The following is a 19,738-nucleotide window of genomic DNA, read 5'->3' as shown; positions in this document are numbered from 1 at the left end:
GATTCTCACCAAGTATATACACCAGAAGTGAATAGTGCCCCATTGTGAAGACAGGATCTGCTGATTGTGGATTTCAAATCCAGGTCAATGGTACAAAATGTTAGCCCCAATGTCAGATTTCATCAAAGACCAGTGTCAGATATTCAACAGAGACCTGGAACAGTTCACAGCAGTATCCCTACTCAGGTTCGTTCATTCAACATGGAACTGAAACAGCATATCTTCACGTTTTTACCCATTCAGCAAAGATAAACACAGAACACACTATGCACACAGACATTTTATTGGTCCATGCTGCAAGACAATGACAAGTATTGTTCAACAGTGAAATGAGCATAATTTTCATCCTCTTGACCGTTAATTTGAAAAATAGGTCCTAAATAAATATTTAGAAAACTCTTCGCAAATGTAACAGAATTAGACAATTTCATCCAAACATATGTGGAAATGGACATAAGCACTCCACTATTATTTCATTATTAATTCCTTCTCCAACGACTTGACAATGTGTAAAAGAAACCCTACGCTAGCTAAAGGGGAGCCATTTTTCTGGACTTGTCTGCAGCGCTTACACATTGAGGACACACACACATCTAACAATCACTGAGGGTGCACTAACAAGTGACACATCCAATTACATTCATAAGGCTATCCGTAAAAGGACTTTCAGAGAAATACCAAAATGTTCTTACTATGCTCTAACATTAATCACACACGGTACCTGAGTTTTCACAAAGATTATGATTCATAACTTCAAATAGGTTAATTTACACACATCATCAATTAGTCATTCAGCTATTTAAAAAAAAAAAGTAATCAAAGCATTTTTTCTTTGGAATTTAAACATGATAAAGCTTTCAATCAAGGACTTGGTGTCTTCCCATGGATTTCATATGATTCAAGTTTTGTGCCCATCCTTGCTGCAAGAATCCTCATGTGCAATGTTACTGTTAAACAATATGCGCCACTCCTGTTGATGACTTCACTACTGAAAGTCATCATTCTTAAGACCTAAAACGCACCATTCCATCTCAACGGCTGTGCACATCATCTGCAATAAGGGAAACAGTTTGGTTATCAAAAATACATTCTGAGTATATTTTGTTCAACATCTCACCAATAGTTCAGTGATATGAGGTTCATATAATGTTCTACTGGGCAGACAAACTAGTGGTTGATGTAATAAGCACCAATCCTGTTGCAGGTCATGAACCAAACCATACAATCAGATTTTGATTTAGCAAAGATGCAAGCTGGGATGTGTAATTGTTCCCATTTTATTTATTGGCACTGTGAGCATTATTTCAGCTATAAAACTGTCAAAGACTAAAAATGAAGCACACACCAGACAATCCAGTGATTGATAACAACAGAGGTCTTTTGGATGAAGTTAAATAACATTTCTATATGCCTTGTCATCAAAATATAAGAATTATGTTGAAAAATTGCCTCAAAATTCATAAAATGATTGGAATATAAATATACTGAACAGCAAATAAAATGCAACTCAGGCATTTTGTCAAGTTAATAAACAGAAGATACGAACATGAACGCTTACTTTTATAAGACTTCTTTTGCTATTCAGTATATTTTACATGTTCAAAATACAAGAACGTAAAATATCTAAAAACACAAACACAAAATGCTTCAAAAACATGAGGAGAAAGCCCTCAAATAATCATGTATTGTATAATGACGATGGAAATTACTGAATAGACAGTATTTTTAAATACATTCACAAAAACAATATCAACATTCTAATAGAGTATCTCATATTATTCACTAGCCATGCTACATGAAGCAATTGCAAAACAAACAAAAAATAATTAAAAATATGAAACACTTTAAAATAAGCTGTCATTTACAATGCAATGAAGAAGGACAGGTATGTGAAAGCTGGTGAGCGAGTATGGTGTTATGCTCCTTTTAGCAATTTTCCAGGAATATCACGCTGGGGGGACACAACTAATGGGGTTCAAACATTGTCACTGTTCCTAGGTGGGGGAATGAAAATCAGCTCTTCACCGTGACGAGTGAACACTTTTACTACAAGGCTAGCCCAATGCTCCCTAAAAGTAGTGAACCAGAATAGTAAGCACTAAGACTACCTTAAGTTTATGTTAAGGTATAGGAGTTATAATCACTTCATAGCTAAGACTACTTTTAGTCAGTGTTAAGGTATGGGAGTTACTGTCATCTTAGCGCTAAAACTGCCTAAAGATTATGCTAAGGTGTGAGAGTTATGATCTCCTTAACACTAAGACTACTTGAAGTCAATGTTAAGTTACTGGGAGTTACAGTCACAGTGCTAAAACTACCTGAAGTCAATGTTAAGTTACTGAGAGAACACCACTGTCACCTTAGCACTGTTAAGGCATGGGAGTTAGTCACCTTAGTGCTAAGACTACCTGAAGTCAATGTTAAGGTATGGAAGTTGCGGTCACCTCAGCGCTAAGATCGCTTTGTGAAAAGGCACTCTGCAATGGACTTCCAAGGGACTAACAGTTTGATAAATCCAGACTTGAACTCATGAACATAGTTGTGAAGCTTATAGTAAGGTCATAATTCTGCATAGCAAATAAGGGTGATATGCATTTCAAGAGGGATGGTCCCACTGTCTTGGAGTGAAGCATCACAAAAACTATATTTGGTATATTCTCTTTAGCTTAAGCTCACAGGGAGTCACGGTTTCTTTCACCTTACGAGATGACAATGGCTTGATAAAGGAGAGGCAATTCTACAGAACAAATTTTGCAAGCTTTATGACCTGTGTTTTCTTACAAGCAAAAAAAAGCTGATTTCAAAGGGTATATAATTGATTTAATTATGTGATATTTTAAGAATTCTAGACTCTGCCGACACCAGTATAATAGAATTTGAGTGATGCCACACTCAGCAATATTCCAGCTATACGACAGCGGTTTGTAAATGATTTAGTCTGGACCAAACAATCCAGTGATCAACAGCAATGAGCATCGATCTATGCAATTGGGATATAACATGCTTCAACGAAGTCAGCGATCGCCTCTCACGACAAGCATGGGTTACTGAGGACCAATTTTATCCCAGATGTTCATGATTATAATGGAATGTGAATCATGATGTCACAAAGATAGGCAGCAGAGGTGGTAGCACAGTACCCTGTTGGCATCACTACTTCAAGGGAACCCATCGTAGCTGGTGAGCGCCTAAGGAGATGGTATTTCCTAAGAGGACGAGCATCGAGATGGCCCCAAACATTCCCCACTTCCTCTTCTCAGGATCTGCCAGCAACAAGATTCTACTGACCAGTCTCCCAACACAGACACATGCAGACAGGTGGACACTAAGGACCAACACTTGCAGCGGTCTCTACCAAGTCCAGCAACAAATTTCTGACATAATCAGTTACATCAGTTAATCTGAACATGGTCCCTTTTAATTGTCTTTTTCTCTCATTTATTTGCCATCATGGGAAATATTTCTCTACGATCAGAGTGAGTGAGTGAGTATGGTTTCAAGTCTTTTTTAGCAATATTCCAGCAAAATCACACCTGGGATCATCAGATATGAGCTTCACATATTGTACTGAAGTGGGGAATCAAACGCGGGTCTTCTGCATGACAAATGAAAGCTTACACCATTAGGCAACCCTACCGCCCACTCTATGATCAGAAACACTTTTGACTTGTTAGCGTTGACCTCTGCAAATCTGAGTCCATAATATCTCCAAAAAGAAACCAGAACACAAAATAAAAGAAAATAACACCAAGCTGAAAAATGCTGGTTACCACATTCAAAATCTCATACGACAATGGCCGCTGCCGACCCAGCCCAGCTGGTGGGCGGCAAAGGACACCACATTGCCCAGAAGCACCAGCTCCGCAAAATGTCCGAATGCTCCCCATCTCCTCTTCTCGGGGTCTGCAGGCGGAAGTTAGCAATGGAAAAACTTAGATCAACATTTTATCAACTTTCTAAGCCATAACAACATAACCAGCTCATGGTAAGCACAAATATGTTTTGAATTCTTAGTGTTAATTTCGACAACAGATATTATCATCACCTGTCATAGAACATGTCCATTTATTAATTTTGGACACTACATTTATTTCCGTACAACTGTGTATAACATTCAAATGATGCCACGGCTGGTTCTAAATATACCAGTGATCAATATAATGAGTACCATCAAGGATACAGTGATAAGTAATCACTCTGTCACCCGATCCCCACTGATGCATATTGATTTAAAGACAAGCACAGGATTCTTCGAACCAATTCTAACCAGTATTTTGAGACAGTTCTCATCATCTGAAGACTATGGTGCCAACCCTTGGTAAATCAAATCTAAAAATTGAATATATTATCCTAGATTTTAACAAAATCATCAGTGACCATAAGCTGTGTTTGAAATAATCAATTTCGAATTTTGAATTATAATTTGCCACCACAACACAATATTGTCTTCCAGATTGTCTCCCCTTACCTCCGGTGTAGTAGCCGAGGGCATAGGCAATTCTGCTGGCGAGATACACGGCTCCTGCTGCTGCACTGATTTTCTTAAATAAACAATATTCAGTACAGTGAGTTTAGTTTTACGCTGTACTCAGCAATACTATAGCAATATGGCGGCTGGCCAGAAAAATAACCGAGCCTGTTCACATATTTTTTTCCCCATGTTTCTTCACAAACTTTATATCATGAGTGAGTTTTGTTTTATGCCTCACTCAATATTCCAGCACAGTCGCCATTAATTACAAGAACAATATTCAGTGTAACAGAAGAACAGAAGAAAGGAAGAATGCTCGGGACAATGACAATTACAAGTTCCCATTTGCAGTGATGTTTGTGAGGATATATGAATGAATAATCTGATGGCAATATATACTGAGGGACAAAATAAGAGATCACATAAAAGCACAAGTGTTCCCATATTGTTTCCCCAATGTTTCTTCACAAGCTCTATATCATGAGTGAGTTTTGTTTTAAGCCACACCCTGCAATATTCCAGCTACATTGGAGGCGGTCTGTAAATAATTGAAACTGGACCAGACAATCCAGTGATCAACAGCATGACCATCAATCTGCGCAACTGGGAACTGATCACGTGTCAACCAAGTCAGTGAGCCTGACCATCCAATCCCATTAGTCGATCCTACGACAGACATAGTCGCCTTTTATAGCAAGCACAATATTCAGTATAACGGAAGTAAGGAAGAACGCTCGGGACAATGACAATTACAAGATGCTTGTGAGGATAAATGAGGGAAAAAAATAAGGGGTCACATAAAAGCACAAGTGTTCCCTTACTTTCTCCTGTGTTTCTTCACGAGCTTTATATCGTACAGCTTGGGAAGAAACCTGGAAAAATTAAAAGGAACATTTGTGCTTTCATGTGATCCCTTCTTTTATTCCCTCAGCATATATCTGAAATACTGAGCAAGCAGGCCACACTTACAGGGTACTGGAGTCCTCCAACAAACAGGAGCATGAGGAACTGAGGATACGATTCTAATCTGAAACAGACGAAAACACAAAATGGAGTCTAGCATCTACACAGCCAGAGTGAGTGGGAGAGGCAGTGAGTGAGTGAACTACTGTCTTATTCTATCAAACAGAGACACGAAACATCCTTGAACATCCTTGACATTTACTACATGTGAAACCAACCTTACCAACCAGTGGTGGGTAACATGAGAAACAATCAGGCTGCAGTACAATGACCCACACATCAGAAGGGCCACAACATACATCAGGTGTCCAGATAAGGGCTGAATCAGCACATACAGATAAAACGTGCACAACACAGTAGGAAATAATTTAGAAACTGTTGCAGAAATGGGCTCCACATGCTGTACCCATGAAGGGAACTGAACTCAGGTCTTCATCATAACGAGTGAACACTAACCACTAGGCTACCTTACCCCACACAGAAGCATGAAGCTCTCTCTAGCACATCAGCCAACTAGCCTGAGATTATTTAATTGTGCTGAAGAAAAGTAAAAATTCAATGATTAAATACTTAATGACTAAAGGGGGCAGAAAACAAATACTTTAAATAAAATTCCCTCATCAAAGTTGAACTCTGTCATTTAGTGAAATATGGACTCATCTCATAAACTGTTACACCCTTAAAAACATAACTGTCTGACAGCTTACGTGTTCTGGTGAACCCTCTGAATGCAGTTGAACTCCTTAGATGTGGCACTGTACATGTCAGGATACTACAACAAAGAACAGATACATCGTCAATCCCTCTATATCTGACCTCAAACTAGGGACAGTAGTATCAATTGAAGGCTCTGCTAACGTCAGATCAAGGTCAGAACCTACAATATCACAAAAAATGAAACATACATATTGAGATTCATTATTCATACTCTCTGATGAACGCGGGCGACATTCTACACTGAAACTGACTGAGTAATGACCATGACTATTTTTTTTATGTTGCTTTTGAGGACGCCATTTAAATTCAAACCATTTGAGCAAACAGTCATTTCACGCAGTATTCCCGAACTGAATGGTCATTTCGGAAGTGTACACTGAGATAAAAAAATGCATCAGTTTTTACACAATAATTCAACAAAAAAGTTTAATTTGATGCTTATTTTTTTATGAATACTTGTCTCGTTGATTTGTCTTGTTGATTTGTCTTGTTGATTTGTCTCGTTGATTTGTCTTGTTGATTTGTCTCGTTGATTTGTCTTGTTGATTTGTCTCGTTGATTTGTCTCGTTGATTTGTCTTGTTGATTTGTCTTGTTGATTTGTCTTGTTGATTTGTCTCGTTGATTTGTCTCGTTGATTTGTCTCCCAAACCAATAGGAGATCGATAGTGACCAATCATTAGATCAGTAGCACTACAAGTCCAAACAGGTATGGGCAAATACGATTCAGAGCGAGTTTAGTTTTACGCCGCACTCAGCAATACGGTGTGATTCAGAAACATGCCATCACGGCGTGGATCACATCCCATTGCAAAATGCATCTACCTCAGTTTAACTTTTAACAGATTATTTGGTCAAGGGACAGCTCCCACAATTATTTATGGCATTAGGTCAAATGTATACAAAAAGGCAGCTGATTCCAGATGGCACTGTGTATTCATGCCTGCCTGATGTTTCTGTTCTAACTGCTTTTCGGTTTGACTTGTTGACTGCCTCTCACAAGTATACACATAGCATCAATTCTAACCAAGTTTGCCACTACGAGTTATCTCTTAGCTACATCAGTGGTACTTTGAAACAAGTTTCACATGTTGACAAAATAGGCGCAAGAAACAATGATCTCCTGGTATTCTTTGTTACCACCAGGGAACCATGGCTTCTTGAGGTTGTTTTGTCTGCATCTGAAACATGGTTTAAAAATACCACTGATATAGCTACAATATAACAGCGTGTATTCACAGTATCGCTTTGATGTGGGACACACTGAGTACGCGTCTTGGGTAATTCACTAATGCTGGCTGCTTGACGGAAAGCAGCATGTTCGTATTTCTTACGGATTAACACAGAATGTAGGTGGCATGTCATGAATCAAAGGAAAAGAATAATCATTACTCAGAATATATATGAAAGTCGCCAGCATCATTTTTGAGTTGATTAAGCATTATCTCTGAACATACGTCTTTACTAACAGACATTGATACTACAAGCAACCACTTACCTGAATCTCATACTTCTTCCTAGCTCTGCCAACATTGATGGCCATCCACATGTTGATGAAAATGCTGCCAGTGCCAGCAAACACCACATAGCCGTATCCCTCAGGGAGAGTCTCAAAGAACTTTGACAAAACCATGACTCAGCTGAAATCAGATATAACTTCCTGGATACAATAAAATATTTGTAATGGATTTTTGCATGCCAGTATTGCCACTGTCCGGAATATTTATCACTCAAAATAGAGAGATAGGAAAAATGGCAAAGGGTAGATTATTGTAAGCATGGATACTACATGGATCCTAATAAACTAACCCTAAACTTCCGGGATCCGTCAAGTGTGCCCTCAAAATTCATCCCGAATATGGCTTATTAACTTGAAATAGAATTGATGGCTCATTTTCATCTGCAAAACTGACATGTTGTTTATGCGAGTTCTTAACTGATAAAGAACTTGAAAATACACATTGTTTCGTGGGTAAACTCAACAATACCTTGACAACTGCCACAATTTTAATTACCGTCCGAAAAAGCCGATACCTTCAAGGTGTCCAACGCGAATGAAGTCACGAACTTGACGAAGGCGGGTAGGACACAAACAATTTGAAGATAAATTTGGACCAAAGTCCAACCCCTGTTTGCCCAAACTGACGAAAATTACTAGCATGTTACATCATGAACAGCGACATCACTTCGCACTGATAGACGGAGTTAGACTCTAGAAAACCCGTTCCTTGAGGTTTCGCCAGCTAAATACATTATCACAAGCACTACTGACACTGGAAGTGTACTTGTCGCTCAGTTTTAATGTTAATATAATTCAAGTTTTATAATTAGTTAGTTTCAATTATATTAAAGTCATGACAGGTCGTAATATTAACTGTGCTCATGCAAATAAACCCACCTGAAGTTATATGTGGTTCGGCTGCTGCAACTGACCTTGAGTCTTCCACGAGCTTTCTGGAAGGGGACGCGAAATGAGAGTGATCTCCCTTGGACAAGAAGATTTGGGCAACCACACAGAAAAAACAAATGTGCAAAAATGTCCGCCAAAGAAGTAAAAAGGAAGGTAAATGTGCTTCACACTTTGACATCATCCCTAACCCTAATTAAAGAAAAAACAAAAATGTACCATAAACCATTCTGTTAGCAATTTAGAATTATTGATAAATCAACATCTCAAATATCTATAGTAGTAGTGACTCATCTGGAATGATATTGGCAACACTCTCGTGCGCACATAATTACAAATAAAGTTGTATTATACACGCATTATACACGCTTTTGATGCAAAAGAATCCCCAACATAAGAAAGAATTGTTTCACGTTAGTTTATGTCGGCGTTTGTTAAATGAGAATGAAACAATTAATAAGGGTTAATTCGCTCTACGAGTTTGTACTCGGTGGTAAAGAGAAAGTTATAAGCGGTTTCTGCAACATCATGGGATCAGAGAGAGAGAGAGAGAGAGAGAGATAGAGAGAGATAGAGAGAGAGAGAATTTGAAGGGGTGGTGGGGTAGTCTAGTGGTGAAAGCGTTTGCTCGTCGCACCGAAGATCCGGGTTCGACATGGGTACACCACGTGAAGCCCATATCTGGTGTCCCCCGGCATGGTATTGCTCGTACAACGAGCACATCCTCTCAGAGTTTGAAATAAGAGAGAGTATACGCCATCTAAAGAATGACAAATCTGCAAGAACGCGGAAGGTGTGCTTACACCTCACCTACAAGTAATATTTAACATTCACATCACCTACAAGTAATATTTAACATTCACATCACCTACAAGTAATATTTAACATTCACATCACCTACAAGTAATATTTAACATTCACATCACCTACAAGTAATATTTAACATTATGCTCGAAAATGCAGCATTCCCAGAAGCATGGGGTACGGGTATTATTCCATTGTTTAAGGATGGAGATCCAAAATTAGCAAATAATTATATAGCTATCACATAAGAATATTTTCTGTAATGTGTTCATGTAACATTATTAAAAGCTCACTTTCTGGGCTGATTCTAAACGTGAAATTCATGAATCACTAGCAGGATTTAAAGAGGGTTATTTCAGCAGTGATAATATATTTATTCTCCAAAGCCTTTTCCTGCGATAGATCTCATATACATTGACTTCGTTATATTCCAGTCCTAACCGTTTTGCACCTCTGCTTGGCAACGGTACAAGAATTTAAATCGAAACGTCGCACTCTCGTAATGAAAACGTTCTTATCTATTAAGTTTGTCAATTTTGTACTTCCCAACTTCTGAAATGCCACTCAAAGATGTTTTACCACTGACAGATGATTAATCTTCAAAGTGTTTTCATTTGTATTCATAATGAGTAAATATGTAGTTGATCAATCTATACTTACAATCAATTGCGCATGCAGGTGGCGCAGCACAGGTCACGATCAAGCCACGAATTCTGGGATATCATCCGGGTGCTCACGAGAGAACAACAAAAGCAACAACCAGTCAACGGAAATTGTTCTGGATCAGTGCCCCTTTAAATGTGGTAGATTTTTTGTTTTATTTGCAGATTTGCCAATGCTTTCGCGATTCAGTTGAAAATAATAATTATGAAAGCTTCTCACCCAGCAGTGGTTGTGTAGGAAAATGAGAAAAGTATATAACTGTGGAAAGTGTGTGTGCGTACTAATTATATTATGTCATCGACATTTAATTGCAATATCGGCGTGCATCAAGACTGTTTTCCAAACCACGTTTTGTTCATTTTGTTCATGAATGAATTAGCAAGAATTGGGTATCAAAATTGTACAGGTCGTATACAGCTGCACAGCAGAGATTACTAAAGCATTTTTGTTACTGTTTGCTCATGACATCATCAGATCAATGAGAGGTCTACAAAAACAAATTACCTCGTTGGAAAGCCATTGCCTTAAATTTAATGCAAATAAAACGAACGTTGTTGCCTTTAAGACTGGCGAAAAATTGTCCAAATCAGAAAGATGCCGTATGGCAGAGAATACTTAGATGTTGTTAAAGGGTGTGAATATCTTGGTATCCATTTTGCCAATATACTATCATGGTGTCGCCATTCAAATAGTGCCGTTTTACTGCCGAACGATAGGGGTTTATTGGGGATTACCGGAATTTAAAGACAGGAATTAGTGCTGTTTTACTGGAACGAAAGGGTTTTATGGGAAATTACAGGGATTCAAAGACAGGAATGTAGTGCTGTTTTACAGGAACGAAAGGGTTTTATGGGGAATTACAAGAATTTATATGAGACACTGGGCAATGTAAAGTTCAACATATATTTTAAATATTTTATACAAAAATTAAACCAGTTCTGTTATATTGGGACAAAGGGTTTGGGTTTTTTCTCGTTCAGAAGCACTGAGAAAGGTTCTTTTGTATGCTTATGAAAACGTTTGTTGGGCTCTTAAACACACAATGGATTTAAATGCAGCTGAGAAGTAGTGCGCACAACACGCGGGTGACGAGGCTACATAAGCTCCGCCCACTCATGTGTGTTTATTATTTCTGTGCACGTAAGACCAGTGTGCGTTTAAGGAGTTAACTGAAATGCCCTAAATGATGATTTCCGGAGGCCACTTCCTTCTAGAAGCTCAGATTAAAGTTATCAAATACTGGGTAAAGGTCTTGGCTATGCATGCCTGTATTAGAATTCTCCAAGAAATTCTATGGTATGATGTGTTTCACATTAACGGAAATTCAAAATTGATAACGTATGTTAAAAATTTGGTAAGAGTGACTGAGCTAATTTAGTTTTACGTCGCTTTTAGCAATATTCCAGCTATATCCAGCCTGGGGACGCCAGAAATTGGCTTCACACATTGTGCCCATGTGGGGAATCGCACCCGTGTCTTCAGCGTGACGAGCGAACGCTTTAAGCAATAGGCTACCCCGCCGCCCCCAACTTGTAGAGACGACTAATGGGATCGGGTGGTCAGGCTTGCTGACTTGGATGGCACGTCATCATTGGTATCCCATCTGTGTAGATACATGCTCATATCGACAGTCACTAGACTGTCTGGTCTAGACTCGATTAATTACAAATCACCGTCATGTATACTGCCGTGGGCAAGGTTAAACAAACGAAACGTCTTCAACTGTTTTCTCAGACCCGCGCTTGAACATTATTTGCTCTTACAACTTTCTTTCATTCACTATCACACAGCGTGGACTTTGTTTCGAGACATCGGGCACGGATGGCTTTATGTCCACTGTTAAATGCATCCTATTTATGTTCCCTATTCCATCCATACCTTATAAAAAATAAAATAAAATAATGCCCGTGCTTTTAAAATCTTTCAAAACGCCACCATATTTTACTTTAATAAATTGAAAATTTCATGTTTATATCTTGATTCTGTTTATTCGGTACTTCTAGCCTAAAGGCCTACAATACAAATGTTGTGGTTACACAAAAATCTGCAAAAAATAATAAACGTGTTTACGTTTTGCATAATATTGATGCAAGTTCAGTTATTTATTCTACTTATATATTTGCTTTATTTTGTTCCGTGATATTAAAATATTAAATATGTCTTATAACTCCCATTGGAGTGGCTTATGTACTTGTATGTCTCTACTGTACATTTGTACGTTTTGTTCATTTTAATGTGTAGATGGTGAGACATAAACAATATGTCGGTTTGCGTTCATGTTACATATATCGAACGTATGCTGCAGTTGACCAGCCCTGTTGTGTTGTGACAGTGTTTATTTGGACTGCTGATGCATTATGTAACAGTGCATTTATAGAACAGCCTGAAATAATTCAATCTGGACTACAACCTGTGTTTGATATTATGAGCAGCGTCACTTAGGTGTTAATGATCGTAACACCCTACCCGCCATAACGACGCTATGTCAAAGTTAGGTGAAGTGAGGTGAATATAATTATGTTAACGTAACCTTCAAATTATTGAGCGCTTGTTTAAACTAGTCAGGACTATTTCTGACCTAATTTCTGAGCTCAAGCCGGGCAACAATAAGTACCCCTATTTAATTTCTCAGGTTTTAACGCAACCAGGGATTCAAACCACCAACCAGCCGCTGCCCAACGGGTCAAGGATATGGTCATATCAAAGATTGAAACTAAAAAGAACAAAAGTGTTGACAGAAAACGTTGTTGTTGGGTATTTTTTCGCATAAAAGAAATACTACATATTCAGTTCATGTTTTACGTTCCGTTTATATGACAAGCCTTCTGAGTAAGATACACACATGTAGATCTTCCTCACAAGAAGCCAGAGTTAACAAAAGTGTCTCTCAGGTCTTTTTCTTCCGACTCTGTTAATGACTGAAGAGGGGATCGTGTTGGGCCTCCATAAAATCCGAACCATTCCATGGCTTTCTTCACCCCTGCAATACCGTACACCGTCGTTACGGCGGCATTGACAGCGATGAGCCGATGCTGGAGTAGCTTAGCTTCGTTCAACTTCCCTTCCTTGACAAGCTGTTCAAGTTGGCACAACGGACCACCCAGAACATTTCCCAGGGCACACACCCCTCCGACACACCCAACAGAAAGGGCTGGGTAGAGAAAACTGGCAGACCCGGACAAAACCTGGAACCCGTCCTTGGCAGTATTGTGCACCAAACTGCCAATCCTAGCAATGTCACCTCCACTTTCTTTGATTCCGATGATATTCGGATGTTTGGCCAGCTGTATAATGGCGTCGGGGGGTAAATCGATTCCTGTGTTTGAAGGAACGCTGTAGAGAATCACAGGAACTGGACTGTCGTCTGCTACGCGAGTGTAGTGTTGGATGAAAGCGCTTGAGGTCATGCGTCCTTTATAATAACATGGCGTCACCACCAAAACTGCCTCTGCACCAGCAGACGACATTTCCCGGGTCATAGTGATTGTGTCACGCGTTGACTCACAGCCCGAACCAGCGATCAACATCTTACCCGGTCCAGTAAAGTCTTTAACGCGTCTTACGACTTCAACTCTCTCCTGAGGTGTCATGAACGTATACTCTCCGGTCGAACCTTGCACTACATACCCACGAAGGGGAATCTCATTCCATTTCTTGATATTTGATTCGAGTTTATCCCACGCGATTGTCTCGTCTGCGTTGAATGGGGTTGGGATGGGAGGGAAAATTCCGCTGATGTCCTTACTGGTTGTGGAACTGTAGAGTCTTGCCGTGACTGAAGGCCACACAGCACGAAATAACCTGGATACAGAATGCATGGTTGTTGATGTTTTCAAACGTTTACTCCGTGAGGGGATCGCTTTTCATGTGAGGCGTTTGCTGTTCAAACCTGTGCGGAGTGTTGACGTTGATTTTTCAGGCCGGGTCATCACATCGCCTCGTCACTACGAATGTGACACGGCATATGACCTACCTGACTTGACATAATCATTGCGTTTATCTGTAATGCTAGATGCATATGCAAACTGGCGAACCTACATGGGAAGTCACGTGGTTGACATCGTGACCTTTGACCCGGTCATGATGCTTTCCCACAACTGTTTTTGTTGTGTGTAGATAATCAAGAGCTACCCGATATTTAAATTCGTAGTTGTTCATCTGTCGCTCACATATTAACGTAAAATAATACACAAGTATTTTCCGTTATCGAGAAAACACTGTCTTCGCTATTAATGAATAGACGCAGACAAGTTCATCTAGTGTTTTCATGGTGTTCACACTGATAATGTTTCTATGGTCCTGACCATTCCGCAACTACAGCGATATTCTCCGTTCTACACCAGCAAGTATCACCATCTATATTAATAAAGGCATAGACGACAATGCTAAATATAATCATAATTTTCTTTTCTGAGTACGAATAAGATAGAACCGCTCATCTGTATTCTCTCAAACCGAATAAATCAAATACATCTGATCTGATATTGATAAATATCTACAATGCCACTGATACTGGACGCAAGCGTCCTCGTGCTTTAACTATAGTAGTTCGAGGCGAAAGTGTGCTTTATTACACTATACATGGTGAGAACGAACTTTATTTCTTTTCTAAGATGACGTATTTAATAATTTCTAAGCCTAATTTCGATTAATCTATGACAGAAAACAAACGACGGTGTCTGTGGCCTAAATTAAGAATCCTCGCACAGGGCTAACTGACGCGCTGTTCTTATGACGTGTCACCCCGCTACGTTAAGACAAACGTTACTAGAAAAAAAACAAGTGATTAACAGTTTAATTGATGACGGTTTATCTTCGGGTTAAATATCTTCTCTAGATCATTTTAATTACATCTGTGAATCTCTTAAACCATACAAGGCAATATGTCTCATTTCAGCAGACTGGAATGACGTAGTGACGTCAACACAATGATGTTATGCAAAAAGTGAACATTATCGTCTGAAAGTATTGTCGGCGCCTTTGATCTTTCACCGAAGCATCTTAGAATTGAGAAATACAGTTTGTTCTACCACCATGTATAGTGTAATAAAGCACACTTCCTAAATCTATCACCGAAGCATCTTAGAATGATAAATATCTACAATGCCACTGATACTGGTTGGGGCAGTGGTACAGCCTAGTGGTTCGTGTCCGCTCGACATGATCAAGAGCCGTGTAGGATTCCCCACATGTATATACATTGTGTGAAGCCCATTTCTGGTGTCCTGTATCTCCATTTCTTGTGCAACTAAAAGCGGCGTAAAACTGAACTTACTTATAACCGGAGTTACGATAGTACAAAATCTAATACTTCACCGTGTGGTCACATAACCGACGGACGTGAGAAAAAGTACTTTAAAACGGTAATATACACATGAACATCATTGTTAGAATTGGTCTTCAGGAATACTGTAGCGACTATGGGTATTGGTTGGTCGGACTCGCTGACTTCAAAAACGTTATCCCATAACAAATCACGGAGAACGATGTTCATGATGTCAGTCACTGGTTTATCAAGCCTCGGCTCGATTACTGGCAGACCGCCGCCATATACTTGTACGTAATATTATACACCAAACAACATCAGCAATCGTTTACACTAACACGGAAGCAGAGCAGCATTAAAAGAGGCCTGAGACGCAGTACTAGCCAATGATCAGTCAGCATAAATATATTGTCCGTGTCACAAACCAGAACAGACAAATTTCAGTTTCCAAAATTTATTTACGTTCGCCCCACATTTAAGAATGCCCAGAAGTATGTCCAGCATTTAAGAAGCACATGAAATTAAGTACATGGAAACATTCTTCAACTTCAAATACAAAATAGACATACTCAAGCATTTCAACACAAATGCCATCCGGCACCACCCTGTGGTATCCCAGCTTTCACTGCCGTGGACGAGCGTCAACCCTCACAGTCACCCAGACAGTTACGCTCCATTGACCCCATGCAGCACGTGCACCATCAAACCCATCAATACTCCATACAGTTTAGTTACGTTCGGGCGACTCAGTTTCACACCAGAAACAAACCATCACAATCACCCACTCGCATCACATCAGATCTTGACAGTCTGTATATTGTATGTAATTTAATAACGGAATTAACACACCCGTGGCCTGACCGACTTTTGTGCTTTTTTCATTGGTACATTCAGTTATTCATACAAACGAATACCAGACATGAATTTCAAGATCATGTCTGCATGCATCAGGGTTATTTGTGCAAATAGAATTTTCACATACATATGCAAATTAAAAAGTAAAATCCCCATGGAACTCACGATAATGCTTCTTTCAGTCTGAGGCAGGAGCTAAAATAGTTTGGAACTGAGTGAGCATAATTGTTTTAACTTATTATTTTGGAATTAGAACCAGACATAATGCTCGTAGTTTTTGGCTTAAATGTGGTAATAAAGGCACGAGGATCAGAGCTCGCTCACATATCGTGAAACCAATTTAAATAAATGTTTACTCGAAGCGACAAGATTCAGTCAGTTACCTGCATGTATGTCGAAGTTCATGAGGTCACTGAACTCATTACTTGGGTACAAAACGCCATCTGTAGGTTAGCTGAAGTACGATGGTTCATATTACAGAAAAATACCAAAACTCACTGAATTATGACAACTAAACAGTTTCCAACCGGGCAGTAGCAAGAAAGGCTTCAGTATTATGTAAGTTATTTTGTAATGAGAGATAGAGGAATTTGCAATCTGGGATCCGTGTCTCATATCGCAAAATGGGTTTGAGGCACGTTGGCCGCGCGCATAGGAAGGTGGGAGTCAGCTGAGAGAAATCTGCTGGTGATGACGACGATATGGCGATGATGATGATGATGATGATGATGTGATGAGCACGTCGAAGCTGCCAACGGGCCTGCAGATGCAAAGATAATGACGAGCCTGGAATGCTAATGATGATTGATGATAATGATGATGACTAGAACGACAGTGGACGTTGTGCAGTGGTAATGACTTTAGTCCCCACGACAGCACTCAGACGGTGATGAGGTTGTTGTTGTTGATGATGATGAAAACCAAAACAAAAATGTATGGCGTTAATAACATTGCAAACGGGATTAACTTTTATGGTAGCAAAATGTGTTTACTGAATATAAAGGCAGATGCAGTAGGGATGATATGGACTCTCTTTACTATTCGACGTCGAGTCCTCGTTAATACAAAATCATGATGTCGTTCAGTAACGTAAGGCGAACGCGTTGCTATGGTTTCGCATCTGTTGCAACGTGCTTCTAAAGCATACACTACTTTCAGTTGTAGCTTAGATGACATTAATGTCCTGTTGTCTAAGAGTGAAGTTTTTATAACCCCTTTTAACGGTTGAAATGGGATTACCGGAAACCCATGCTTATCGTTTGTTTGTTTGCTGTACAACGCTGCATTCAGCGCCCCTGCATCAACACCCTTGATCCATCAGCAGTAATTTCAGGTCAAAACTGGTCCCTAGCAATCGATGGAACCAAAAGGAAGGAGTGGTCAGGCTCCTAGACTTAGTACCCACAGGAACCAGATTGAAGGGAGTGAGTGAGTTTTACGCCTCACTCCGCAATATTCCAGCTATTTGACGGCGGTCTGTAAATGATCAAGTCCGACCAAACAATCCAGTGATTAACAGCATGAGCAACTAGGATACACCCATTCCCGTCAGTTGCATCTTGTGACAAGCTTAGTTACCTCTAGTGGCAAGCGTGGGGTGCAGAGCACCTACTCTACCCCGGATACTAATTTGGTAACTAATGGAACCAATTGGAAGGAGTAGTCAGGCACCATGACTTGGCAACCACAGGCACCAGATGGAAGGAGTGGTCAGGCACCATGACTTGGTAACCACTGGCACCAAAGGGAAGGAGTGGTCAGGATCCATGACTTGATCACTAATGGAACCAAATGGAAGGAGTGGTCAGGCGCCATGTCTTGTTAACCACTGGCACCAAATGGAAGTAGTCAGGCACCATGACTTGGCAACCACTGGCACCAAATGGAAGTAGTGGTCAGGCTCCATGACTTGGTAAACACTGGCACCAAATGGAAGGAGTGGTCAGGTACCGTGGCTTGGCAACCACTGGCACCAAATGGAAGGAGTGGTCAGGTACCGTGGCTTGGCAACCACTGGCACCAAATGGAAGAAATAGTCAGGCGCCATGACTTGGTAACCACTGGCACCAAAGGGAAGGAGTAGTTAGGCACCATGACTTGGTAACCTAACCAAATGGAAGGAATAGTCAGGCTCCATGACTTGGTAACCACTGGCACCAAATGGAAGGAATGGTCAGGCTCCATGACTTGGTTACCACTGGCACCAAATGGAAGGAGTGGTCAGGCTCCATGACTTGGTAACCACTGGCACCAAATGGAAGGAGTAGTCAGGCTCCATGACTTGGTAAACACTGGCACCAAATGGAAGGAGTAGTCAGGCACCATGACTTGGTAACCACTGGCACCAAATGGAAGGAGTAGTCAGGCACCATGACTTGGTAACCACTGGCACCAAATGGAAGGAGTAGTCAGGCTCCATGACTTGGTAAACACTGGCACCAAATGGAAGGAGTAGTCAGGCTCCATGACTTGGTAACCACTGGCACCAAATGGAAGGAGTAGTCAGGCACCATGACTTGGTAAACACTGGCACCAAATGGAAGGAGTGGTCAGGTACCATGGCTTGGTAAACACTGGCACCAAATGGAAGGAGTGGTCAGGTACCATGGCTTGGTAACTAATGTAGCCAAATGGAAGGAGTGGTCAGGCTCCATGACTTGGTAACTAAAGGACCCAAATGGAAGGAGTAGTCAGGTACCGTGGCTTGGTAACCACTGGCACCAAATGCAAGGCATGGTCAGGTACTGTGACTTGGTAATTAATGGAACCAAATGGAAATAGTGGTGAGGCACCATGACTTCGTGGATCCAAATGAAAGGGACCGTGACACCGATGGAACCAAATGGAGTGGACATCACTTGGTAACCACTGGCATCAAATGGAAAGTGTGGTCAGGCACCATGACTTGGTAACCAATGGAACCAAATGGAAGGAGTGGAGTCAGGTACCAATTCCCAGTTTCCTGCTGGGTAAACATGAACAAACTCACTTCCCTTCAGTGAGACCACATATATCACATGTACTTTGTTGAAGAACTTCACGGAAGGACTGGGTTTGTATTTCCGAAGCTTTCTTAGGGCTAAGATAGTCTAAGTGATATACATTAACCTTAAACTACGACTATCTTAGCATTATGAGAGCTTCAAAATTCTAAACCCCAAAGTCAAAGAAACTCTCAGGAGTCAAGCTGCCAAACAGTCAGCTGTCCAAGGATTCAGTACTCCTGAGATGAGACCACATTCATTGTGTGACAGGGCTGCGTCCTTGAAACTATCGTGAGACAAGCTCATGTCAAGGGGAAGCCCTTATTGCTTAACTGAATTGTGTCGCCTGGGCTCTACACACAGGACCATGCACCACCCTATCCCTGGGGGGGATTTCAGAGAATTAGATATTGAATAGCAAAACAAATGCAAGTTCGTAAAATTAAACGTATTAAAAATAAGAGTTCATGTTTATGTTTTCTAATTAAAAATTGACAAAAAGTTGCATTTCTTTTGCTGTTTGGTAGAGGTAATATATTTCAGGTGGACTAACAAATGTGGATCCATGTCATTTGAACTAACCAATACAGTCATACCTAAATTTGACCC

The 19,738-nt window shown here is 40.3% G+C and overlaps 2 protein-coding genes across 7 annotated transcripts; both read right to left on the bottom strand.

The window, feature by feature from the left end:
* Nucleotides 1-267: 267 nt before the first annotated feature.
* On the bottom strand, nucleotides 268-8,642 carry LOC137298745 (glutathione S-transferase 3, mitochondrial-like). 6 transcript variants are annotated; one of them, XM_067831043.1, is made up of 7 exons: nucleotides 8,549-8,642; nucleotides 7,649-7,790; nucleotides 6,142-6,206; nucleotides 5,441-5,498; nucleotides 4,469-4,541; nucleotides 3,141-3,263; nucleotides 268-1,051 (listed from the first exon to the last, which is right to left on the bottom strand). In XM_067831043.1, the coding sequence occupies exons 2-6, from the start codon at nucleotides 7,781-7,783 to the stop codon at nucleotides 3,154-3,156; spliced, it is 441 nt and encodes a 146-aa protein (XP_067687144.1). In that variant the 5' UTR covers nucleotides 7,784-7,790; nucleotides 8,549-8,642; the 3' UTR covers nucleotides 268-1,051; nucleotides 3,141-3,153. The 6 variants fall into 6 exon arrangements, with proteins under 6 accessions (XP_067687144.1, XP_067687125.1, XP_067687138.1 ...); XM_067831024.1 differs by lacking the exon at nucleotides 3,141-3,263 and adding an exon at nucleotides 3,771-3,903 and having other exon boundaries at nucleotides 8,549-8,635; XM_067831037.1 differs by lacking the exon at nucleotides 3,141-3,263 and adding an exon at nucleotides 3,771-3,903 and having other exon boundaries at nucleotides 8,584-8,614.
* Nucleotides 8,643-12,755: 4,113 nt separating this feature from the next.
* LOC137283817 (4-hydroxy-2-oxoglutarate aldolase, mitochondrial-like) lies at nucleotides 12,756-14,066 on the bottom strand. The gene has a single exon (XM_067815505.1). The coding sequence runs from the start codon at nucleotides 13,840-13,842 to the stop codon at nucleotides 12,880-12,882; it is 963 nt and encodes a 320-aa protein (XP_067671606.1). The 5' UTR covers nucleotides 13,843-14,066; the 3' UTR covers nucleotides 12,756-12,879.
* Between the last annotated feature and the right edge of the window lie 5,672 nt (nucleotides 14,067-19,738).

Source organism: Haliotis asinina, chromosome 1 (genome assembly GCF_037392515.1).
Source record: "Haliotis asinina isolate JCU_RB_2024 chromosome 1, JCU_Hal_asi_v2, whole genome shotgun sequence".
In the NCBI taxonomy this organism is placed as follows: Eukaryota; Metazoa; Mollusca; class Gastropoda; order Lepetellida; family Haliotidae; genus Haliotis; species Haliotis asinina.
The sequence above is the reverse complement of the archived record's forward strand: the minus strand, read 5'-3'. Positions and strand labels throughout refer to the sequence as shown.